This window comes from Esox lucius, chromosome 6 (genome assembly GCF_011004845.1).
Source record: "Esox lucius isolate fEsoLuc1 chromosome 6, fEsoLuc1.pri, whole genome shotgun sequence".
NCBI classification, from domain to species: Eukaryota; Metazoa; Chordata; class Actinopteri; order Esociformes; family Esocidae; genus Esox; species Esox lucius.
Window position 1 is genome coordinate 3,104,935 of NC_047574.1, and position 27,225 is coordinate 3,132,159.

General features: G+C 44.1%; 1 protein-coding gene across 3 annotated transcripts in view; it reads right to left on the reverse strand.

Moving 5' to 3' along the window:
* Nucleotides 1-27,225, reverse strand: part of macrod2 (mono-ADP ribosylhydrolase 2) — a 659,853-nt gene that overhangs the window by 44,066 nt on the left and 588,562 nt on the right. For all 3 annotated transcript variants that reach the window (XM_029120510.2, XM_029120511.2, XM_029120509.2), the window contains exon 9: nt 15,658-15,736. In XM_029120510.2, the coding sequence (XP_028976343.1) occupies nt 15,658-15,736 (79 nt within the window). The remainder of the gene's footprint in view (nt 1-15,657; nt 15,737-27,225) is intronic.

Here is a 27,225-nt window from a genome sequence, read left to right on the forward strand (position 1 = left end):
GTGTGTGTGTGTGTGTGTGTGTGTGTGTGGCCACAACACAGCTCTGTGGCTGCACTCATGGGGACAAGTGATAGGGTGTTTTCAGCTGATTCTTGGTCATGCTCTTCTGGTGGTCTGTGGATATTTTTGACAGCAGGTAAGCCGGATAAAGGCAAGCATGGAGGAGGGAATTAGTGTGTGTGTGTTGTGTGTGTGTGAGTACTGTGGGTGTGTTCATGTAGTTATTATAACTATACATTTGGGGATCTGAAATCCCTGCAAGGATATCAAAACCAGGTAAATTCGACCTTGTGGGGACATTAGGTTGTAAAAGGGTGTAATCCAATGTCCCTAAACTGATGCCATTTTACCCTAGGATTGGATCTTTCACAGATGAATGAGCATTCAGTTGCATAACAGACAACCCCCCAAACACGTAAATATGGTTATAAATAAGGTTTTCACAGGTTAATCTGTGATGCTGAATTACTGATCTTTTTCTGTTCTCTCTGTTCTTCCTTTCACACCCCCGCCCACTCCCGCCCTCCCTCCCTCCCTCCCTCCCTCTCTCTCTCTCTCTCTCTCTCTCTGTTTGTTAGAACCGAAACACTCACAAAGCCTCTCCTACCTCATGAGTTAACCCAGCAGCCTCCTATCCTTAGAGCACAGAGAAGGAATACATGCATACATGTAACTGCTCTGAAAGAGGCCTAAATGCTCCTCGTACACTTTAAAGCAGGGTCCTTTCCAAGCTAGGGCTAGGGTGTGTGGTGGATGCTATCATTTCTCTATGAATGGCAAGCACACCGTGTGTTCAAAAAGGGCAGCAACGGTAATTGAAAAGACCCGTGGTAATAAAAGAAGTCAGTCAAGATTTTTTTTCTAACTTTGTCTGTCTACATCTCTTTCTTACTGTCTTTAATGCTCTAGCAGCTTTAAGACGCACAGGGCAAGTAGTGATACAAATATTGAAAGTACAAGAGACATAGTTTGCGTTATGAGTCCAATAATGAGGTGTTTTTTTAAATACTTTTATTATTACGATAATACATTTAAAATATTTGTATTCTCATATTAAAGTTATGCAGCTGTTAGTAGTGATTTATTGTCGAAACACTAGTCTACATCCCAAAGTTCTTTAGTAAAAGAAATCTGCTGAGTGGGCTTTCTATAATACAATGCACATTTTGATTGCTTGCTCTTAAATTGGCCTAAATAAATAGGTTGTCTGATAAAAAAAAAATCTTCTCCAACTATGCAGTAATTATTCAACTGTAACTGACACTGTGTTCAGGGATAATCTGCTAATATCTGGTGTCAAATCTGGTGACAAAGCACAATTAAAGTTTCCACCTGGGCAAGGTGATTTGATCTGAAATATTAACCTATTTAAAAAAGTAATCAACTCTGATAAACATGCTAAGGCCAAGCTCTGTGTAATTGTTTGTATGTTGATAGTCATCAATTCCACCTTCGTCATCTTCCTCTTCACACTTTCCGTGCCCAGCGGTTGGCCATGTTCGCTGAAGATTTTAATAAGCACCGGGAAACTCCGTGTGTAAGGGTTTGTCGCTGATAATGACTTTCTTTGGAATGGATAATGACAGTACAATGACAGTGCAGTATATTCATGTCAACAGGTGACTTGTGGTCAAGTTCTTGTTGTTTGTATCTGGGGTGGTTGGAGTCACAGTACGTCCCTCAGATACCACAGACAAATGAAGCTTCCACAGAACAGTTCCATTTTCGGATGAAACCCTGCTTACAGAGTCTTGCACAGAGAAGAGGAAAATAAATTGGACTGACATACATCTATGAATGATGTATGTGAATGTCCAGGCTTATCGAGGCACCATTATAATATATCTAGGCACTATTATAATAAGTCCTGCGCACAGAATGCTCTCCCAATTATCCACATAACGAAGATCCTTGTGGATCAAACACGGTGAATAAAACAGGTCATCGGGATTGTTCCTTGTGCGGGCCTCTCTGTTATTTTCTGGTACACCTCATTAGCGCAGCACATGTTTGTTTTTTTATGGATATGCGAATGATCAGAAGAAGCTTTTGCAATATGGAGATCTCCACGGCAACACTGGCATGGGCTCAGCCCACTAGGTAGCCAAGTCAACGGTCAGAGAAGGTCACCCAGGGGTCAGGGTGAGGTAGGGAGTCGATACACACCCGGCAGAGTTTATCAGGACACCAAACAACCACTGCCGCTGCGGTGCTTATGTGCATTTCTGTGTGAGAGCGCGCGTGTCTCTGGCAGCCTGACGTGATGAAAAGCTGTTGTCATCGGAGAAACCACCGTTCCACCCTCGGTCTGCGTGGGTTCTCCCCCCCGGGGCCGGGCGACAAGATTTCTTTTGTATAACACTGAATAAAAGGGGACACTACATTAATCTAGTCCTGCTTTAGGAAACAATGAGAGTGCCCTGTGACAGCTGCAGTCCCGAGCCAACTAGACTTACTGTACATCCAGTTTTTATTATTTTCTATTGGCTGGAAAAAGGGTTAACACATTCCCGGGAACTTTCGGTTATTCTGAAATCCAGGTTGGGGGATTCATGAATTGCCAGCTCGTTTCCTCCAGATTCCTGGAAATCCTTCAACAGGAACATTGTGAAAAATTCCAGGACTTCAGTATCCATACATAGGACAGAAAAGAGATTAAATTCATTGATTGAGGGATTGAGTAAGTTGATAGAAAAAGTAACAGGTAGAGTACAGTTTTGTTGGAAGAGGAGCAGATGGGATTAGAACCCATGCCGGCATTGATATTCAAATTAAACGACTGCCCTTGCCAAAACGGCAGCAACAGAATTATAGCATGTCTTGACATTTTAGTTTCTGCATGTAGCTGTATTCATTCAATCAGACAAACAAAAATTAATATCATATGATAGCCCTGGTTAAGAACAAATTGAAAGGTAAACAGATGTTAAAGTTTGTGAAATCTGGCTAATGTTAAGGATGAAGAAAGTACCAGTACTTGATCTGGCAAATCTCTGAGCTAGTCTGCAAACATCCATCCACAACATGCTAGCAAACCACAAGTCGACTAAAAGGTGATCTGGTATTATAGTGTTATAGTAATGGTATCTGTCTGATTAACACACATCTTTATGTTTTACAGATTTAGCAGGAAGTTTTAAACGGAGAAATATATTTAAGTGCCTTGCTCAAGGGCACATAAATAGATGTTTCAATTTGACAGCTTGGGGATTCAAACCAGCAACCTTTCTGTCCCTGGCCCAAGAGTCTAACCACTTTGATATGTTGAGTTTAGCCAACTATGTATGAGTTTAGTTTAGAATTTTAGAACTATAGCTGTAACCATGGTTCAGGTAATCTCTCCCAAAACCTAGTTTTCTCTCTCTGGCTTTTTATCTTCATCTATCGTTTTTCCCTCAGGCTCTCAATTTCTGTGGGTCTTCAAGGCCTGGCTTAAAAGTGCTATAGTCACAGAGGCAGCGCTACATCACCGCAGATCAGGTGGTGATAAGCCTGTGGGAGGTTCAGAGAGGAAGAGATGTGCATGGATAGGGAGGTGCACAGAGAGGAGGAGATGGGCATGGATGGGGAGGTGCACAGAGAGGAGATGGGCATAGAAGGGGAGGTGCACAGAGAGGAGGAGATGGGCATGGACGGGGAGGTGCACAGAGAGGAGGAGATGGGCATGGATGGGGAGGTGCACAGAGAGGAGGAGATGGGCATGGATGGGGAGGTGCACAGAGAGGAGGAGATGGGCATGGATGGGGAGGTGCACAGAGAGGAGGAGATGGGCATGGATGGGGAGGTGCACAGAGAGGAGATGGGCATAGAAGGGGAGGTGCACAGAGAGGAGGAGATGGGCATGGACGGGGATGTGCACAGAGAGGAGGAGATGGGCATGGATGGGGAGGTGCACAGAGAGGAGGAGATGGGCATGGATGGGGAGGTGCACAGAGAGGAGGAGATGGGCATGGATGGGGAGGTGCACAGAGAGGAGGAGATGGGCATAGAAGGGGAGGTGCACAGAGAGGAGAAGGGCATAGAAGGGGAGGTGCACAGAGAGGAGGAGATGGGCATGGACGGGGAGGTGCACAGAGAGGAGGAGATGGGCATGGATGGGGAGGTACACAGAGAGGAGGAGATGGGCATAGAAGGGGAGGTGCACAGAGAGGAGGAGATGGGCATGGACGGGGAGGTGCACAAGAGGCGGTGTGAGGAGAAGAATGTCTCAACCTAAAGCTACCGTGTTCATGGAGGTCCAGTCCCACTGGTCTGGCAGGGGCAGCCTGCCACAGTAGAGGACTGGGGAGATTTTGGGTTGGTGGAGTATACTGTTCCAGCCAATAAGCCGTCTGTGTAGGGTTACCGCAGAGGGATGGGACTGGCTTAACTTGTCACTGTACTGTAATGCACTCCACCATCTTAAAGAGACAGTCCAGGATTTGGCAAAGAAGCTCTTTATCTACTTTCCTGGAGTCAGGTGAAGCCACGGATAGAATTTCTAAGTCTTGGCAATGAGTTTGATTGAGGTTAAAGGCCAACGCTAACTAGCATTAGCGCAGTGACTTAAAGTACACTGGAGCACGTAGCGTGTCGAAGGTTCACAGGAACTCTGCTGTTGTGCTAACAATCATTATCATTTGTGTGAAATGTACATCGCAACTTACACTTCAAACTGCACACAAGTACATAAAGCACAAGACATTTGTATGTCACGGTCCAATTTCTTAACGTGTCACAAAAATTGCAATGCTAACATCGCATGGAAAAGAAATGGGAGCCGATTTGACTGGTGATCTCCACTCCATAAATGATTGGTAGACATTACATAAAAGCTCTGGAGTGCATCTTTAAAGCACCAATATTCAATACAACCTCCTTCAGAACAGCCAGCTGGGACTGGGGGGGGCGGGGGGGTTTCAAAGGTTCAGTTACACTTCCTTTCATCCTCTCTCCCAACACAGTAAGGAACAACAGCAGAACATTTGGGGTTTTTGGTCCAACCATTACGCCTGGCAGTCAGTATGCGTCTGATACCGAACAATTACCACCCACAGCCAAATCAAACTGGGAGACATGGCGCCGTCCCAAAAGGCAGCCTGCCTCCTATCTAGTGCACCACTTCGAGGGGGCCACTTGGGACGCAGACCGAGGCCCCAGCCGGCACCCCTCCGCCGACGGTGTGATCACTGACACACCATGACATCACTGTGGACTCCCCAGGGTTAGGCTGATAAAACACACATGCACAGGCGCTCCATTTGCACTCCCTCTTGGAGGTTCCTCTTCCCGACCCACCTCCCCCAACCCCCTCCGCCCCCCGATGGTACTCGTGCGTCCGCCCCAATGCCCCCCCCCCCCCCCCCCCCCCATCTCATCACAACAAACACACATCCTGCTGCCTTTAACACAAATTACAGGCTTTAGGTCCCTCCAAGTCCCAGCGCAAACACACACAGAGACAGGCCTCCCACTGGAACCGGAGGGGGATTTCTTCATGTCTCACAGAGTGTAAAAATGAACCATGTCATTACTACTAAAGTATCGTGTAAATAGTGTTTGAAAGGAGAGGGAACCCATGCGAGTGACAGCCAGAGAGATTTAAATATAACAAGCGAGTTGAGACAGTGGAAGAATTAGAAGGACAGACTTGAGAAAGAAAGAGAAAGAACTGAGACTGAGAAGTTAGAAAGAGAGAGTGGAGACTCAAGTCATGGGAAGAGGAGAGAACGCTGGCACAGCAGCCTGCCACTTCTTTATAGATATTATATATATTATCTAACTTTCTAAGCTAAATTTCCAGGCTTGTCTTTTCTGAAACAAACAAACAAACAATTGCTAGGGAAGTTGCAGTCGGATCTCCTACCTGTCCTGTTAATTCTCTAACTCAACCGTCCGCTGCGGGCCTCTTCTCCAATCTCGGCCTGGTACGGAATGGAGAAGCGAATCTGGGATCCTGTTCGTTTACAAGTCCGCCCCGTCTGTGTGTTTTCAGTCTCCCCGCCCGCCTTCTGAATGACGCCTTCTCTGGTGGGTTACTCTCTACTTGGCCATCAACACCAGCGTCCCGCTAAAAATACGCCTGAACTCCCAGCGCTACACTGCTACCCCAGTCCTGTTTGCTAACAGCGAAATTTTTCGCCGACCAAGATATACTCACTGTGGATCTCGTCGAAACTTCACACAATGTAAGAGTTCAACTATCCATTATTTTTGGTCCAATCAAAATATTTGAGGGTATTCACATCCAAATTGGAGGAAGGGTTTAGGAATTACAGCTCTTTAATATGTAGTCCCCTCTTTTTCAAGGGACCAAAAGTAATTGACAATTGACTCAAAAGTTGTTTCATGGACAGGTGTGTGCTATTCCGTCAGTATTTTTTCATAAATGAATCGGGTAAAAGGTCTGGAGTTGATTCCAGGTGTGGCATTCACATATGGAAGTTGCTGTAGTCCCATAACATCCGGTCAAGGGAACTCTCAATGCAAGTGAAACAGGCCATCCTTTGCAGGCAAAAAATAATAATCCATCAGAGAGATAACAGGAACATTAGGATTGGTCAAATTAACAGTTTGGTACATTCTGAAAAAAGAATAACCCACTAGTGAGCTCTGTAACACAAAAAGGCCTGGACGTCCACGGAAGACAACAGTGGTGGATGATCATAGGATCCTTTCCATGGTAAAGAAAAACCCCTACACAACATCCAGCCAAGTGAAGAACACTCTCCAGGAGGTAGGCATATCAGTATTCAAGTATACCATAAGGAGAAGACAAATCCAGAGGGCTCACCACAAGGTGCAAACCATTCATAAGCCTCAAGAATACAAAGACCAGATAGGACTGCCAGCATCTAAAAAATCCAGCCCAATTCTGGAACAGCATTCTTTTGTCAGATGAAACTAAGATCAACCTGTACCAGAATGATGGGAAGAATAAAGTATGGAGAAGGCTTGGAACGGCTCATGATTCAAAGCATACCACATCATCTGTAAAACATGGTGGAGGCAGTGTGATGGCATGGCTTGCAATGGTACTGGGTTACTAGCGTTTACTGATGATGTGACAGAAGACAGAAGCAGCCAGATTAATTCTGAAGTGTATAGGGATATATTGTCTGCTCAGATTCAGCCAAATTCAGCAAAGCTAATTGGACAGCGCTTCACTTTACAGATGGACAATGACCCAAAACATACTGTGAAAACAACCCAGGAGTTTTTTAAGGCAAAGAAGTACAATATTCTGCAATGGCAGAGTCACTCACATTATCTCAACCTGAACGAGCATGCACTTAACTTGCTGAAGACAAAACTTAAGGCAGAAAGACCCACGAACAAACAACAACTGAAGACAGCTGCAGTTAAGGCCTGGCAAAGCATCACAAAGGAGGAAACCCAGCGTTTGGTGGGTTGAAGTTTCCAGACTTCAAGCAGTCATTGCCTGCAAAGGATTTTTCGACAGTGAATCCTTTTATTTCATTTATGATTGTGTTAATTTGTCCAATTACATTTGTTCAACCCCTTGAATTAAAGCTGAACGTCTGCACTTGCATCTTGGTTGTTTCATTTCAAATCCATTGTGGTGGCGTAGAGAGACAAAATTATAAAAATGGTGTCAGTGTCCAAATATTTCTGGACCTAACTGTATGTCTGGTAGGTTTTAATATACACACTGACAAGATAGCCAGCTGTAATTCTGCTGCAGCTTTTATGTCCCTAATTGACGGTCTTGATATCACCCAGAATGTCACTTTCCCCACTCATAACAAAGGTCACATATTAGATTTAGTTTGTTCCACTGGTGTCTTCTGGTCAACATCTCTGTTCCCCTTTCCATTCAACGTGTCGACCGTAACATGACATTTAGAAGTGCAAAGAACATAAACCCCAACGATCTGAAAACCCTGTTTGAAACATACCCCAGTCCCGCCTCCCTGCCCCACTCTGAACTCACCACCCATTACAAGGTCTGACTGTCCTCCTCCCTGGCTCACCCTCAGAACCCGCTCAGTGTCCCTGTTACCCCCCCCCAGACCTACGTCAGTTAAAAGCCACTGAAATGCAACTTCCACCCTTATACAAAAGAACTGACCTTGAAATCTGCTCCCAAGCATAAAGAAAACACATTATCAACTAAGAAAATCTCCTCTCAGCTGCTAAAACATTTGAGACAGATGAGACAGGGTTGAGACTGAGTTACGACCGACCGAGAGTTGAGACAGAGCGATAATTAGGAGAGAGAGGAGACAGAGAGATAATTAGGAGAGAGTTGAGACAGAGAGATAATTAGGAGAGAGAGGAGACAGAGAGATAATTAGGAGAGAGAGAGTTGAGACAGAACGAGGTGAGAGAAAATATGTATTTTTATTGTGATACTATTGTTGTAGTTGCTTTTAATATTAATACCATTGCCATTGTTGTAATTACTATTATTATTTCCAATAGTAGTAGAAGTATTAATAGCTAGTAGTAGTAGTATTAGAAGTATTAGTAGTAGTAGTCTTAATAGTTTGTAGTAGTAGTAGTATTAGTAGTAGTCGTATTTTTATTATCAGTAGTTAGTAGTAGTATTAATAGTTAGTAGTTGTATTAGTAGTAGTAGTTAGTAGTAGTATTAGTAGTGAGTAGTAGTAGTAGTCTAAATAGTATTAGTAGTATTCATAGTTAATAGTGGTATTAGTAGTAGTAGTAGTATTTGTAGTAGTATTAGTAGTATTAGTAGTTAGTAGTAGTAGTATTAGTCTTAATAGCAGTAGTATTCGTATTGCCTTAATGCTGTCAGTCCAATAAGTAATTTAAACGGTCAATAAAGTCTATTAAATTGAAAGTTAGAACATTTAATTGTGTGAGCATGACAAAGAATTAAATTAAGGGAGAAAGAAAGACCGGGAGTAAGAGAATTACACAGCGAGCAGGAAGAGAGAGAGAGAAAGGACCATAAGCATTATTTCATGAACATGTGTTTTCTCCAAAAGCACTGAATGACCCCACCTCTTGTCATTGTTTCAGATTTGTAAATCTTTGTCATTTTTCCCCTAACCAAGAAAATCTCTCAGGAAAAGCTCCATCATTTCTTAACATTAAAATGCCAATATGACTCAAGATCAGGAGGGACCTGTAAAATCACATGTACCATATCCCAATGCTGACACTGTGAACCTCCATATCCTCCTCTCTGACACTGTGAACCTCCATATCCCAATGCTGACACTGTGAACCTCCATATCCCAATGCTGACACTGTGAACCTCCATATCCCAATACTGACACTGTGAACCTCCATATCCCAATACTGACACTGTGAACCTCCATATCCCAATACTGACACTGTGAACCTCCATATCCCAATGCTGACACTGTGAACCTCCATATCCCAATACTGACACTGTGAACCTCCATATCCCAATACTGACACTGTGAACCTCCATATCCCAATACTGACACTGTGAACCTCCATATACCAATGCTGACACTGTGAACCTCCATATCCTCCTCTCTGACACTGTGAACCTCCATATCCCAATACTGACACTGTGAACCCTGGATCCTCCTCTCTGACACTGTGAACCTCCATATCCTCCTCTCTGACACTATGAACCTCCATATCCCAATGCTGACACTGTGAACCTCCATATCCCAATGCTGACACTGTGAACCTCCATATCCTCCTCTCTGACACTGTGAACCTCCATATCCCAATGCTGACACTGTGAACCTCCATATCCTCCTCTCTGACACTGTCAACCTCCATATCCCAATACTGACACTGTGAACCCTGGATCCTCCTCTCTGACACTGTGAAGCCTGGATCCTCCTCTCTGACACTGTGAAGCCTGGATCCTCCTCTCTGACACTGTGAAGCCTGGATCCTCCTCTCTGACACTGTGAACCCTGGATCCTCCTCTCTGACACTGTGAACCACCATATCCTCCTCTCTGACACTGTGAAGCCTGGAACCTCCATTCTGACACTGTGAACTCTCTGGAACCTCCTGTCTGACACTGTGATCTCTGTGGAACCTCCTGTCTGACACTGTGATCTCTGTGGAACCTCCTGTCTGACACTGTGATCTCTGTGGAACCTCCTCTCTGAGACTGTGATCTCTCTGGAACCTCCTCTCTGACACTGTGACCTCTCCGGGAACCTCCTCTCTGACAAAAAAATTCTGTTTTATGCCCGAGAAATTATGTGTGACGTTCGCACTCTTTCCAAACATTTAATCCAGAAACTTGTTGCAACGAGTGTGATCCTTCACTTAAGAGATAACCAATGTCAGAAAAGCCTGAAGCCAACAGAGGACTCAGCTACCGCAGCACTGCGTCCCCCTCCACACTCTACCATCCCTCACAGAATCCATCAATAAGGGGGCCTGCCCTTCTGGGCCTTCGATGCGCTCACATGCTCTGTCTTCAATCCTGCATGAGGTGTACAGCTGAAACCGTGAACAGAGGGAGAGACCAGGCTGCCCCGCTACGAAGTGAGACGCCGTCGTCCAACCACACACTTCTGCAAACCCTCTCTGCTCAAAACCCTCACGAAACTAATACTGTAAGATCAAAAAACTAAAAAACTTACATGAGAGAGAGAGAGGGCGGGAATGGACGAGAGAAGCCAACCACTCCAGAAACCACAGGGAATATTGCATAAGACAGGTTGTGTGTCCTTTCAGGTGTGTGTGTGTGTGTGTGTGTGAGACAGAAAGACACAGCAACAGAGCCTGTGGTCATTCACCCAGATCATATTAAAGTAGCTACCACACTGAAAATCAATTTGAACATAATTCCACCGTACTCCAAAACCAACGCAGCTGCAAAATAACCCACCAAGGTTGCAAATAATCCCTCTGTGTGCTGGAGTATGCACCATGACTGCAGGACGGCATACTGCAGAACAATGCTCCAACGTATGTATACTAATGTCTTCACAGAGTACATTGAGTTATTCATTTCATTTATACTCCAGATTATACAGGTAAAAGAATGCACATACGCCAAAACATGCTCCATTACAAAAAACGAATAACTGTGACTGCTGACCCAAGTCTTCAGTGATGTCATACTGATTGAAATGGAAAACCTAGTGCTGACACGCCCTCGAGCTGACACGCCCTCGAGCTGACACGCCCTCGAGCTGACACACTTGATCATGATATGTGGGACAATGTGTGTATCTGGGCACGCGTGTGTTTTGGATCACGGCAAAATAAAATAATGACGCAGACAACGTGTGGATATACTCATGCGTGTGCACGTGTGCCGGCGTGCATGCTAATAACATAACGCCAAGTGAGTGATGATATCAATTAAAGCGGCTATGTATTAACCAAGTGAATGATTATGCACATCGATTATTTTAATTTTTCAATGACTGCTGTTCTAATTAAAAGTACAAATATAACATGTACCCTCTGGGGTCACTCTAGATTTTTAAAGATATTTTTTTGTTGGTGTCTTTGGGTCTTTTGGGACAGGTCTCTACCAACTTTGTGCACGTTGATTCGGCAGTTTTTGTCTTCTCTACCAAATTGTTCATAGTCTGTGAGGTTTCTTGGGGAGCATCGACAGCAAGCAATCTTTAAGTAATGCCGCCAAGTTTCAATTAGAATTAGTTCTTGGTTTTTCCTCGGCCACTCAAGGACATTTACTTTTTTATTACCTAGTCACTCAGTTGTATCTTTGACATTGTGCTTTGGGTCGTTTTCATGCTGAGGTGCATATTTACATCTCAGTTTCAGCTTTCATGCAGGGAGCTGTGGCTCTATTGTCACTTTTTCTTGTAGTTGTTCTCCAATAGTGACTCTGTATTGATTTATTTTATTTTATAATCTGCTCCATAAATTCATATTTGCATATTTTTGTAATTGTTATTGGCTTTTTAAGGAAAATCATTAGTCCCTTTTTTACAATACTCAAAAAGTGTCCAACTAACACACTACTCACCCTAACACAGCAATTTAGTCTCATCCAAAAGTGAATTATACCTTGAAGTCTGAAGAACTCTCTGTAGACCTCTGAGATTATTTCGAGGCATATATCGGGGGATGGTTTTAAAAAAAGAAATAGCTAAAGCATAGCAAGTTCCTAGTTGGCCAGTGGGCTCCATCAAAATGAAATGGAAGAAATTAGGAACCACCAGACAACTCTTAGAGCTGGCTGTCTGGCCAAAGTTACCAGGCAAGAAGGCAGGAGGGACTTTGGTCAGGGGGTGACCAAGAACCCAATGTTCACTCCAACAGAGCTTCAGAGTTTCTTTTGCAGAGATGGGAGAACCTGCCAGAGGACAACCATATCCGCAGCACTCCATCAATCAGGCTTTTATGGGAGAGTCGCTAGACTGAAGACACTCCGGTGTAAAAGGAATACAACATGCCACCTGAAGGACCTTTGATCTGATTAGACCAACATTTTAAAACAAAGTACCGCTCATACAGTACAGTCTAATACCATCCCAACGATGAAGCGTGGTGGTGGCAGCACCTCAGCAGCAGGGGCTGAGAGACAGGTGAAGCTTGAGGGAAGGAAAAACAGAACAAAATACACAGAGGTCCTTGAAGAAAACGTGATCCAGAGTGGAAAAAAACTTGGGTGAATATACATTTTTCAGCACAGACGCTCTCCATCTAGCTTGAGGGAATCGGAAGGAAGAGGTAGAGAAACTGACCAAATCCAGGTGTGCAAAACCTGGATCCAGGTGTGGTAGAGGCATACCCAAGAAGACTAAAAGCTGTGATCGCTGCCAAAGGCACTTATAAATAAAGTTTACAACACAAAAATATGTAGAGAAGGTGAAAATATTTTCCAAAGGAGCTGTATATTATATCAACAGCTCATCGGAATGCACACCATAATGAAACAATCTGCTGGATGCAAATGCCCTGTTTGCCTATCCTGCTTCATCCATTGTTTTGACAGATACAGCTAATATCCCACTGGACACCGACACAGAGCACATTTACAATAAGAAATGAGAAGGTGACACAGAAATGAGGGCGAATAAGACCCCATTCTTCTGTCTAGACATGCTAAAGTAGGAATGATGACAAGGCATTGGTAAGGTGGGAGACAGAGAAAGCCACAAAAACAGAGAAGGAAATTGAAGAGAGATCGAGAGGAGGGAGAGAAAAAGCCACTGTCGCACGGAGATATGGGCAGTGAAAGAGAGAAACGGATTGTGTTGGTTAGATACCCTGTCAGGGCAGGAGAATGAGAGGAGAATCAAGGAAGAGACAATGTTTTAGCTACACAGAGAGAGAGAAAGTGACATAGGGGTGTGCATGTGAGTGTGTGTGTGTGTGTGTGTGTGTGAGTGTGTGTGTGTGATGGAGACAGAGAGATAATAGTGAGAGAAAGATAGAGGGAGAAAAACAGAAGTGTGGAGAAAAAGAGGGGAGAAGGGGATTAGACTAAATGAGAGATTGGCTTTAAAGCAGCATGTGATGTAATCAGGATGCATCAGGAAGTCTGTCTGTGTTTCACTTCCTGTTCCCGCTGAACAGCCGTGATGATGATGAGGATGTGTTACAACAGGCTGAGCACAGACCAGACACCGCTGTCGTTTCCACGGCTACTCCCTGGCATCATTCAGGGGACACCTGCCAAGCTAATTCTGATCCACGCAGATTCCCGCTCCGATTCCCGCTCCGACGCCACTCAAGCACAGGAAAAGTCTTCCTTCATACTGGGAGATTAGCCACTGCAAACGTCAGAGCCATACAGACAAATCTCTGCTTCTCAGACCCAAAGTCACGGAAGTCAGGAAGCTGCGGAGACCTTAATGGCTGACAGTTCCGTGACGGCTGTGCCATGGGGGCCAGTGGTGTGTAACCGCATCTGTATGTACGGTTAGGTAATAATCACCACTTTAAACTCAGCAGGGTCAATGGAGAGGAAGGAACTCTTAGTTATTCTTTATTGCGTAGTTAAATGAGGGGTTGCCTCAGAGTTATCCCAAGATGGACATGGTGGCTGTGAGAGACGGGGGAGGTAGAGAGTCGGGGAGGAAGATGGGGGGAGATAGATACATTGACCCTCGCTGACCCTTAGTGACCCTGAGAGGGAAAAGGTCATCAGTACCTAGAGACCACACGCATGCGCACGCACACGCACACACACACACACACACACGTCCCAGAAGAAAGTAAAATCAGTGGCTTTCACTTGTGAGTTCAAAGGTCACATCAAAGCCCAGACTGTGTTTAGGGAAACTTGGTGTGTGTGTGTGTGTGTTAAGCACACTATGTCACTTGGGCATTTGTTAGCCATGCCCTTCTCTAAAGGTCTCCAATTTAATTTCTCTCCATAATTTCCGGCTCTTAAGACTCTCATTAAGAAGTCCCTGAAGGTCAACAACTGGAAGCTTTAGGAGTGCTTAGCTAACTTTATTTAGCACAATCTAGACATACAGCTTTTCCACTCAAGAAAAATGCAACAGCATGTTTTGTCTTTCAATCAGCAGGAGGTCTTTTCTCTTAGAATTATGTTCAAAAATTACGCGCACACACACCCACACGCTGTAGTGAAGGAAACGTAGTAGTTCTCAATGGCTCATTGGTAATAAATAATGAATCAGCTCGTCCCAGGTTTCCTGAACCCAGGACTCGCATTGTCCCCCACCTGGATCCCACTCAGATGATGGAGAGGCAGTGACGGCCCATGACACTGGCACTCAGCCAGCGACGGAGGGAGAAACCACGGCTGTGCACACCCATCGTACACCGCTAACATGACAAGCAGCTCCTCCAGTGCATGGGGCCCAGCAGTGCCGGATCTAGCCATTTGGAGGCCCGAACAACATTTTGTTTGGGGGCCCCCTCTTATGTCACTTACGCCTAGAACTGGCCCTGGGGGGCTGGCAGTGTCATCATTCCAAAACAATCTGTCTGAAAAGAGCCGGAGGGACAGGGACGGGGGACTGTGAAAGCCAGGGAGAAATGGGGGTAGAGGAAGAGAAGTGGTGAGGTGGGGGGGTGGGGTCTGGATAATGTGAATGGTTTGATGTGACAGGAGGCAGCGTAGGGGGAACACGAAGACGGCGGCCTGAAACTGTAAACTGTCAGAGAGACGGAGAGATGGCGGAGAAAGATTTTATATATAGATAGAGAGAGAGAAGAGAGAAACAGAGAGAGAGAGAGAAAAGAGAAGAGAGAGAGGAGGGAGAGAGGAAGGCCTGGGAGTTGGAAAGTTGGGGAAGGAAGTAGGTGCCAACAGTCGCCCACCAGCACACAGACACTACGTCCCTTTCAGCCTTTCAACTCCAATCCTCCGTGGACTCCATGTAGCCTTCAGTGATGGGGACTTGGGGAGTCTAGACCCGGGTGACATGGTGTGTGTGTGTGTGTGTGTGTGGGTGTGTGTGTAGAGGGTTTGGTGTCCCTGGGGGACGAGGAACCGGCAGTAGAATGATGTGTGTTTGGTTATTTTTGCTCTGGATACCACCTGGAACTCCCTGAGCAAGATGTGCCCTCTTCATCCCACAAATGAGCCACTGGTGTCAGCCGGCCAGTGGATTGGCTGACCTGTTAGTTATCTGAACGGCTTGTTGGCTAGTTCTCTGGCTAGTTGTCTGTCATTGTTTCTTTCGATTCCCCCCTCAAAAGACCGCCTGCCGGCAAAGCACTGTTTTCTAGACTGAGGACGGGGAACGTGATTTGACAGTCGCACATCTGACACACAGGACCTACCTTGGAAGACCTGAGGGATTTTCTCCTTGTAGATCTTGTAATCATTCTCCAAGAAGACACAAAATATAATGTGGTCGATCTGTATGGGCAGAAAAGGGAGAGGGAGGGGGTGAGGAGGGAGAGGGGGGGAGGGGGTGAGGAGGGAGGGAAAGGGAGGGGGTGAGGAGGGAGAGAAAGGGAGGGGGTGAGGAGGGAGAGAAAGACAGTGAGAGACTCCATTATTCCATTGGTAATAATTGCATATTCAACTCTGGACCTCGGGGACCTGCACATCACAAAAGAGCTACCAGAAGGACAAAATGGGGAACAATAAGTAACCGACGATGGATTTCTTCACCAGGGAGGTCTATTCAAACCCAATCAGATGATAAGTACAGTTCAGCATTCCTATCAGCCAATCAACTGCTTCCTCAGTACAGACCACCAGACTAGGTCTGCATTCCAAACCAAACTCTACAACCTACATCGTGCACCACATTTAAAGGGGAGAAGGAAGCCATTTAGCATGCCAGAGGGATGCTACTGCTGAGACAGTTTTTAGCAAACATTACAATGTAGAACAGTTCGTCTGCTTTTAATTAAAGATGCTGTCTGCGACTTTTGGCCCCTGGTTGTTAAAGTGGCTCTTGAGCCCGAAAGGGGTCCCAAAAATGTTGTACAATGTCATTATGAAGGGAGAGATCGAGATTCTTCAGTGACTCTACTTACTCACATGTAAACAACATATTACATATATAAACCCGAAAGGAGAGGATTAATTAGTTATTTCCTGTAAATCACAAAAGTCAGATTGCATCTTTAACCAATAAGGCACCAAGGGGTGTGGCATATGGTCAATATACCAGGGCTAAGAGTCGCCCCTACACACAACATAACAACAACATCATTCATTTGTGAGTGTCTTCATGATGTAGCAATGGCTGCAACATTGGTTAAACACCCCAAAACCCTGAGATGCCAGTTTGCATCTATTAACAAGTAATCAACAAATTACAAAAATAAGACATTTTGATTTCATACACCTGATATACATTCAGGAAATCGGCATCCAAAATTTGAACCCCCCCCGGCGTACAATTCAGTTTAGCATAAAACTGCAATGATATAGATACATTTCCATAGGAAAGGTACATGACAGACATTTCATTGGCGTAAACTCAACTAACATTGTATCCGTAATTGTCAGATCATAAAACAATGTGCGCTTATAGGCTTCTCATGGATGTAGGTATCCTGAGACCTCGACTCTGAATGAATTTAGATCAAATTGCTGGTTCGGATCCAGTCAATCAGACTTTCGCTAGTGACTTTGTAATGTGTATACGCCAGCAAACTCCATAACTAGTGCCTGTCAGTAACTTCACAGTTAGAGCGCTGCTATATGCTTATTATTCAGCTATAATCAGCATAGTCATCCTTTCAAGCTGACCACTTTGGAGGGATAATAATTCAAATTGTACCCTGTGAATGGTATATTTTGTCTGAATGACTCATTTTATATTAATCTCCTAATGCCTCATTAATCGTTTGGGATACTTGTGGGTTTCAAGGTATTTCTTTCTTACATTAGGCAGATTCGTGCTCAAAAGTCATTTCAAAACCAGGCATTTATGTGTCACCATTTAAAGACTGATGTCTTTAAATCCCTCTATCAAACACGACACTGTAATGATGTTGGCTAAAATGCACCACAGCATTATTGAATTGGAAACGCTAGAAATCCCCAACTCATTTTTCTCCAATTTCGTGATTGCAGCCGTGCTTCATCGTTGAATCTCCCAGCAGACAGAGATATTGCTCCTCCCCATCACATCCAGTGTTGTTCTGGTTCTTGTCACGCTGCCTCCTCAAACAGGAAGTCTAGACCGGACTCAAAATCCTTACGCGTCGGAAGGGACACACTCTCCGGACTTCGATTGAGGTCGCAGGCGCCCAAACTGCTTCAAAGAGATGCAAGATACAGGCAACTGTGTTCGAACCCAAACCCCCCTAAACCCAGACAGCGCTGGCCAATTGCAACACCCCCGCAGAAACTCTGAGCTGACACACGAGCAGGATTCAAACTCCGGTCTGGAACCGAGATAGTGACTTGGCGCTGCGGCATTCCCAAATTCACACATCAGCACAATTCACCTTGCATGTGAGATCAGTGGGATTAATATTGACATCCACCTCCTTGTTAATCGTCAGCTTTACGAAGAACAGCCAGCTAACACAAGTTTGGGCACTGAAGGGTAAAAAACTAAAGGATGTTGTTCACCTGTTCACTCAGAGTCTATTCTGATGTTTTCGGTACACATTTCCTGTACCCAGTGGATTCTGGTGTGGTTTTCCTGTACCCATAGTCTATTGATAAACCAGTGATAAGCACCAGAAGGGTATGGTGTGTGCTTTGGAAGAGACATATCTCGACATCTGCCCGCCAGTCCACTGGGAGATGCAGCAATGAAAGAAGGGCTTTAATCATGAATATCATAAAGTTGGAGGAAGAACTATGTGGTAGAGGATTTATAGTGTTTCCAATTCAAAAATATTGTTCCGCATTTTAGTCAACATTAATATGGAGAGGGGTGTAATAAAGACATTTCATGTAAAAATATTTCCAGGTGGTCTATTCTGATGTTTTCCAGCCTACCAATATTCAATTCTGATGTTTTACAGTCTACCCAGGGTCTATTCTGATGTTTTACAGTCTACCCAGAGTCTATTCTGATGTTTTCCAGCCTACCAATATTAAATTCTGATGTTTTACAGTCTACCCAGAGTCTATTCTGATGTTTTACAGTCTACCCAGAGTCTATTCTGATGTTTTCCAGCCAACCAATATTCAATTCTGATGTTTTACAGTCTACCCAGGGTCTATTCTGATGCAGCCTCTCCTTCCCTGATTGGCGTCCTGGGCAGGGCAGATGATGTCCTCGGCGGGACAGAGACACGGGCTAATGGCTCCGCTGCTTATGGCAATTTTACACAACAGCTGTAATGGTGGAGACCCAAAGGGCCCAGCTAGCAGAGAGTCACACAATGATCTGATTCAAACAGGCCTTCTGGCACTCATACAGCCAGGACTCCATTAATACTTCATGGACTGAGATGTTCGCTTTTGAGTGCATGCTAATGGTGGAAATGTCCAATGGGAACATTTTGCTGGATGTCATCAGGGAGGTGTTGTTATTAAAATGTTGGGCTCTCTCTCTCTCTCAACCTGAATACACTCTCTCAACCTAGCTACTCCCTCTCTTTCTCAACCCAGCTAATCTCTCTCACATTTTCAGACAAGCAACTCTCCCACTTTTAACCTACATGTAGCTACTCTCTCTCTTTCAAACAAGCTACCCCCCGAACCTAGCTACACTCTCTCTCTCAATCTAGCTACACTCTCTCTCTCAATCTAGCTACACTCTCTCAATCTAGCTACACTCTCTCTCAACCTAGCAATCTTCTTTCTCTCCCAATCTAGCTACACACACTCTCTCTCAACCTAGCTACTGTCTCTCTCAACCTAGCGAGCTTCTTTCTCTCTCAATCTAGCTACACTCTCTCTCAACCAAGCTCTCTTCTTTCTCTCTCAATCTGGCTATGCACACTCTCTCTCAATGTAGCTACACTCTCAACCTAGTGATCTTCTTTCTCTCCCAATCTAGCTACATTCTCTCCCTCAACCTAGCAATCTTCTTTCTCAATCTAGCTACACTCTCTCAACCTAGCTCTCTTCTTTCTCAATCTAGCTACACTCTCTCTCAACCTAGTGATCTTCTTTCTCTCTCAATCTAGCAAAACTCTCTCTCTAAACCTAGCAATCTTCTTTCTCTCTCTATCTAGCTACACTCTCTATCTACACTCTTTTTCTCAATCTAGCTACCCTCTCGTAACATAGCTACTCTCTCACCCTCAACCTAGCTACCCTCTCTCTGTCTCTCGGCTTCACTCCCTCAACTCCACACCCCTGGGAAGAAAATTAAAGAAAGGTTTTTGTCTCCTTGGAAGTGTTGTCTGTCTGACAAACGGACCACGTGTAAACTGATAACATGGCCAGATTCAGATAGTGCTGTACACTGAAATGTCAATAGCATCCCACAGGAGCTGTAGCAGAGTTCATCTAAGAAGTGTGTGTGACTTATTGTGATCTACATTGTGTTTTAAGTGTGTGTGTGTGTGCACGCTAGTGTCTGTGTGTGTGTGTGTGTGTGTGTGTGTGTGTGTGTGCCAACAAGGCCTCAGCAACCCAGGAATTTCCATTACTCTTTCATGAATCCCATTCTAAAATGGACTGCCCACTTACAAAGAGGAGGCATCATAAATTCATGCAATGAACGCTATTATGAACACACACACACACACACACAGAGAGAGCAACATGTGTGCTTTATGTTGATAATTAAATGATGAATGGTCTTTCAACTCTGGTGTGTTTGATATAAAAGTAGGCTCCCTACTTTTATATCAGTGTCAGAGAGAGGGAGAGTGGGGAGAGAGAGTGGAGGTTTCTCAGAGCACTCATGGCTACACAACATATCAGAGTTCTGCACCTGAGGAACACTGAGGACACAATTACTTCCTGTGAGTTTTGAGGGGCAGGAGTTGGGCTCAACAGTGTGTGCCTGTGTGTCTTCTTATGTGTGTGTGTGTGTGTGTGTGTGTGTGTACATCCCAGGCCCTTACATCAGATCAGATACATAACGTCCATATTCTGAACCTGAGATGAATGGCAGCAGCACACTGTGCCAAATCTGAAAAGTAGTGTAGGTCAGAGTATCTCAACGGGAGTTTAACCATGTCTGAGGTGCAATTACAGCTAAACGGCAAATGGATGTTCTCTATGAAAGAAAGAAAAAGAAAAAAGTGAAATAGCAACTGACTACGAGCTGGAATGGATGTTCTCCATTAAAAAACATGAAATTCAACTAAGACCTGCAATCTTTCTCTTTTATGGAAATGTAATTTCTCCCTTCCTTTGAGACCACTGCAGTGAAAAGAAATGCAGTGAAAAGACATGCAGTGAAAAGACATGGAGTGCCTTCCAAATGCCACCCTGCTCCCTGAGTAGTCCCCTATGTCTGTCCACGGACCATGGGGGCTGGACAGAGGAAGTACACTGGTCGGAGGAAGTGCACTCCAGACTCCCGGCAGAGGACGGACAGACAGACATGACTCCCGGAAAGCTGTTTTTATGGGTCGTTTCACAAAATAAATGGATCAATTTATGAAGAGAAAACTACCTTTTTAAACTATCCTCTCCCAGAATCTATCATAATTGTCCCTGAACGATCACAAAATATTTTGGGCCAAAGTTTTAAAAGCACCTACAACCCTGATCCACACACAGACATCCTTGACTTTGACGTCTGGGCACAACTATTCAAAGGTAATAAATGGTTCAGTTCGTGCTTGTTATCTGGATTTGAAAAGACCAAAAAACACCCTAATGGGAATATACTTATACAGTTTTAAAGTTTCTGCAGTTTCGGTGGAGGTCGATAAAACAGAGTTTAGACAGTTTTGTTAGCCTTTAGAAATTCATTGTATCCCCATTTGCAGGTGTTGTTTGTTTTAAATAAAGGCACTGGGCTTTTGCTCCCAGACCTTATCGAGTAGCAGCTCACATTTTCTGTAAAACCCACAGACCCCTCCCACAGGGAAATTAGGATCCAATAGTCCCTCTCCTTTTGGCAAAGGCCACGGCAACGGCGATCCAATCAGTAATGAGTAATGAGTGGTCTGGTTACCATGCAGTGATCCCAGCGATCTAATTAGTCAGCCATTAACTTTTGCTGGATACGTGTGTTTAGGTGTGTGTATGTGTAGGTGTGTGTGTGTGTATGTGCACGCGGGCCTTCCATCTCGACATCATCTTCTGCAGGTTGCAAACGCCCAACGCACTGAGATGGGTCAGTCCGAATTGGATTCAGAGGCTGTCCTTGTACGGCCAAACCAAAGTCATGACCCAGTACTGGTCATCAAATACGCCATCTGTTTATTCGTTTTTAAGGACCCTATTCTCGCCTGTGTGCCCTGTTAATGTTAATTGGGTTTTCACATGCACATGGTACTCCTTTACCGTATCGAAAAACACTGGTTGTTGAAAATGAACAACATCTTCAGTATGTGGCGCAAATACTTTGTGTATGGGAATAAAGAGGCCATAGAAATACGTGTGTAGTGTGTCCACTGATTGGCTGCTCCAGGTGGGTTTTCCATCCGCCTGTGTGTTCTGGCAGCAAGGCTGAGGTGTGTGTAATTACAGGCCTGTAATAAGGCTTGGATATGGTCCACCAACCAACCTCCCCACGGCTCGACGCTCTCATCTCCTGCCCGAAATGACAACAAAGGGGACACGCTCCCCCCCCCCCCCATCACTCTCCCCTCTCTCCCCCCTCTCCCCCCCCCCTCTCCTCGTGCTGACACTGCCTTTGATGTCTGTGCTTTGTTTTATGCTTATTCATCCTGAATGCTTTCGTTCTCCTCTGTATTATTTCATCAATCATTTGCAGACAACACAAAGAATGGCACGCTTTTCACTGAATATTTGTGGATCTGTGTCTTTTCATGCCAATTTCATATCTGATACACATTCATTTATTATAATGATTGTCATGGATCAATTCCTATTGCAATTGCATGCGATCCAGAGAGGACCATGAGGGGTTCTTGAGACAATCCCTGGTCTGTCTGGGGATATATATTCCTTGCTTGTGTTCCAGCCAAATGCTACACCCACTGCCTTTTCTTCCTCACCTCTAGTCTGGATCTGTGCACCCCCAAGATGATTTCTAGACTGCAGTAACAATCTAAGCATTTTGATTGGTCCAGTGGAATAGTGTAGTGGAATATTTTAGTTCAGCCGCTCTCCAGCCAAGGATGTCATGGTAGGCTATGCTAGGCTAGGCTAACATGTCCTTGCTATTGTTTGTGACAGCAGCAAGAAGGAAAAACAAGTCACACAGAACATGTACTGATTAGTGCAAATCTAACTTTAGCTAGCACAGCTGACACACACTCAAACACACACACACACACACACACAGTCACATTTACCAATGTAATTATGGGCTTGGGTGCCCTGGCATGACAGCTCATCTGCAAGCAGTCAGGTAAACTGCTACCTAGTGTCTGGATGTTTACCAAACTCACAAAAAATGCCAATTCTTGATTCAGAAAATATACCGGCCAATGCTGAACCATCCATTGGTCTCATGTATTTTGTTTCCCAACACTTCACTAGTAAATGCACCTGTCCGGTTTAACACTTCACTGGTAAATGCACCCGTCCGGTTTAACACTTCACTGGTAAATGCACCCGTCCGGTTTAACACTTCACTGGTAAATACACCGGTCCGGTTTAACACTTCACTGGTAAATGCACCTGTCCGGTTTAACACTTCACTGGTAAATGCACCCGTCCGGTTTAACACTTCACTGGTAAATCCACCCGTCCGGTTTAACACTTCACTGGTAAATGCACCCGTCCGGTTTAACACTTCACTGGTAAATGCACCCGTCCGGTTTAACACTTCACTGGTAAATGCACCCGTCCACCATAGAACTGAGATTGAACGTGGTAAATACTCTTTCAGGTCACTTCATACTGTACCTTGTTAAGTTCGGTTGAATAAAACCTGTGTTTCTGTTAAGGGGATCGCGTTTTTATTTTTGCCCCAAATTTGAGTGACATGTATTTCGGACCACATTGTTTTTGTCCACAAAATTTGGTTGACTAAGAAGCTGGATCCATGTGAAAGTAAAACAGAATGGAAACAAAAGCATAATCTCGTTGAATCAAGATAATTAATTGTACTTCATAAGTCCTGCCATCCTCTTCAGTGTCAGGATGTCAACCAGTCAGGCAGGAAGTAAATCAGTCAGTCAGTTAACCAGCAAGTCATCCAGTCAACCAATCAGCTAGTCAGTTAGTCAGCCCGTTAACCAGTAAGTCATCCAGGCAGCCAATTAGCTAGTTAGTCAGTTAGCCAGTCAGTCATGCAATCAGCCAGACCAAAGGTGAAGTGGTGGTCAGTGGAGATTGAGGCTTACTGCTGCTGTTGTGTGCCTGATCACGTGTGTGTGTGTGTGTGTATGTGTGTGTGTATGTGTGTGTGTATGTGTGTGTGTGTGTGTGTGTGTGTGCACTGTCTCTGTTAGAGTCAGCCCCGTGCTCCTCATGCAGCGACCACCAAATTATCACTTCAAAGAAGATGCCCGGAGAAGGTTGGTCCTTTAAACAAAACGCCCTGGCGCCGTACATCAAAGGGAATGCTATGACATTGTGCTCTCAGAAGACATAGATATATATAGACATAGATAGATGCCCATGAGCTCAGAAGGGGAAAGTGTGCTGAGGTCTGAAGTCCTTGGCTTTTCAAAGCCTTTCTGTTCAACATACAGTATTAAGTTCCTTTATTAAGTTCCTTCTCAAAGGTTGTCTCCCTTTCCTCCGTTCTTTCGTAATTTCCACTGACTGGACTTGATAAGCAAAAACAACATGGCACAAGCTGGCCAATCACTAGGCTGGCTTTCATGATATCTTTCAGATCAGTGGCCAATATAAAGGAGAGGAAATGAGAGGGAGGAAGTCTATAAATGAGAGCGGACCGCTGACGGGACTGAGGACAAGACGACTGTTGGTAAATGCTAATATGTTTTTCTGAATGACTGCCCCAGCTCACTAAATAAATCTGTTAACATAGTAAATGTGTGTGTGTGTTTGTGTGAATTCCAAATGAAATGTAAAAACTCATTATATTAAGAAGATTACAGATAATAGCTGTTCTGGTGTATTCCTTAGACATTAAATATCAATCAGCAGTCTATATGTTAAAATATAAACCTTTTCATCTATGCTAGGCCCCAGTCTTTTCCCATATGTTAAATGCTGAACAAATTATTTCTACTCATCCCCAATCCGCCACAGAAACAAGCCCATGCAGGCCAAACTGGATACAGTTTGCTTCAGGCATCAAATATTTTAACGGTGCTTTTCAGAAATGGTTCTCCCAAATAGAAACAGACAACATTTGACTAGCTTAGGCTTTGAGGGGTCCCTGCTTGATCCTGTCAAGTGGCAACCAAAGAACTGTAACATTTGATTCATGAAATAGCTAGGCATGAATATCAAGCAATAACATTCACAAAAGCAAAGACTCAAAAGTTAAAGCAGCCCTGGTTGACACAGGGTTTATGTCTCAAACAACACTCTATTCCCTATATTGTGACACTAGTTTTGACAAGAACCTGATGGGCACCTTGTGCAAAATAGTGCCCTACATAGAGATTTGGTACCATTACACACGTGAAACTGATGACCTCTTTCTATATTTAAAGAATTCAAACTAGAAGAGAAACATCTAACAGCGTAGTTACAGACACTGACATGGTTTGAAAAGATCTATGAGTGTGCCAACATGTCGATACCTTCCCATCAGATCAATGCAGAGTTATTCTTTATAGTTGTGTGTGTGAGTTTGTGTATGTGTCTGTATTTGTAGTAGTTGTAGCAGAAGTAGCTGTAATAGTTGTAGTAGTAGTAGTAGTTGTGGTGGTAGTAGTAATAGTAGTAGTTGTCATAGTAGTAGCTGTACTAGTTGTAGTAGTGGTGGTAGTTGTAGTAGTGGTGGTAGTAGTAGTAGTGGTGGTAGTAGTAGTAGTAGTTGTGGTGGGGGATAGTAGTAGTAGTAGTACTAGTAGCTGTAGTAGTTGTAGTAGTGGTGGTAGCAGCAGTAGTAGTAGTTGTGGTAGTAGAAGTTGTGGTAGTGGTGGTAGTAGTGGCAGTAGTAGTAGTAGTGGTAGTTGTGGTAGTAGTAGTAGTAGTGGTAGTAGTTGTTGCAGTAGTAGTAGTAGTTTTGGTAGTACTAGTAGAGGTAGTGATGGTAGTGGTAGTAGTAGTAGTAGATGTGGTAGTAGTAATTGTGGTAGTAGTGGTAGTGGTGGGAGTAGTAGTAGTTGTAGTCAGGGGTTAAACTGGGGCGGAACGGACCGGAACAGCATTACAGCACTTATTAGTCAGAGGAGGGACAAAACAACCCATATAATGAAAAACAGAATGTGATTTGACTGCCCATCTTTTGCTAGTTTTACTTGCAGCCTGAACTGTATTTGCTGTCACAGTTAATTTAAAAAACAATCATGTTTCAGCTTTGTTAGAGGTGTCCTTCTCATTGCGCGTAGTAAGGGAGAAAGCTCAGGGGGAGACATGTCATGCATGCATAAACTTTAAAATGTAAAATGTACTCAGTTCATTTTAGCTGTGCTAGCCTAACCACGTTTTTTATAATAAATGCGATAATCGTACATACCATTTACCGCTCATAATGTCCAATGTTTGTTCATCAAATTATGTTCAAATGGAGCTTGCTAGCTACGGTAGTTGGGTTTCATGGCATAACATTAGCTTGGGGCTTGTTGATTAAATCCATTGCTGTAACCTACTAGCTAGTGGATTTAATTCAGGTAGTTGAACAGAACATTTTAATGATAAATATGATAATCCGATCTTTTCTTGCAAACGGTGTAATACCACTCTAGCTCATTCAGGTCAAATAACTGATCATTCCAACTTACTGTACCTGCCAAGCAGAATTTGCTGACTGATTATTTTCAAGTGTATTTCGTTGATTGTGATTTTGTATTATTACTAAACGATGAGAGAGTAAGCCAATAAAATTAATTAATAAAAACAAAGAACATAAAAATACATTTGAGAGATATATCTAATATACAGTATAGGGCTGTACTGCAAATTATTTAAAATGTTTTATTGTAGTTCTGTTTAATTTCAAATAAAACTTTGCATTTGCTGTTAGATTAATCAGCTGCTAAAAATAAAATAGGGGATACATATATCAGCCATTACATTATGACCACCTGCCTAATATTGTGTTGCTCCCCCTTTTGCCGCCAAAACAGCCCTGACCCGTCAAGGCATGGACTCCACTAGACCTCTGAAGGTGTGCTGTGGTATCTGCCACCAAGAGGTTAGTAGCAGATCCTATAAGTCCTGTAAGTTGTGAGATGGGGCCTCCATGGATCGGACCTGTTTGTCCAGCACATCCCACAGATGCTCGATTGGATTGAGATCTGGGGAATTTGGAGTCAACACCTTGAACTCATTGTTGTGTTCCTCAAATCATTCCTGAACCATTTTTGCTTTGTGGCAGGGCGCATTATTCTGCTGAAAGAGACCAATGCCATCAGGGAATATCGTTGCCATGAAAGGGTGCACATGGTCTGCAACAATACTCAGGTAGGTGGTACGTGTCAAAGTAACATCCACATGAATGGCAGAACCCAAGGTTTCCCAGCAGAACAAAGCCCAAAGCATCATAGCCTTCGTTCCCCACGTGCATCAGTGAGCCTTGGCCGCCCATGAACCTGTCGCCGATTCACTGCTTTTCCTTCCTTGGACCACTTTTGATAGGTACTGACCACTGCTGACCAGGATCACCCAACAAGGGCTGCAGTTTTGGAGATGCTCTGACCCAGTCGTCTAGCCATCACAATTTGGCCCTTGTCAAAGTCCTTCAGATCCTCACACCTGCCCATTTTTCCTGCTTCTAACACATCAACTATGAGGAC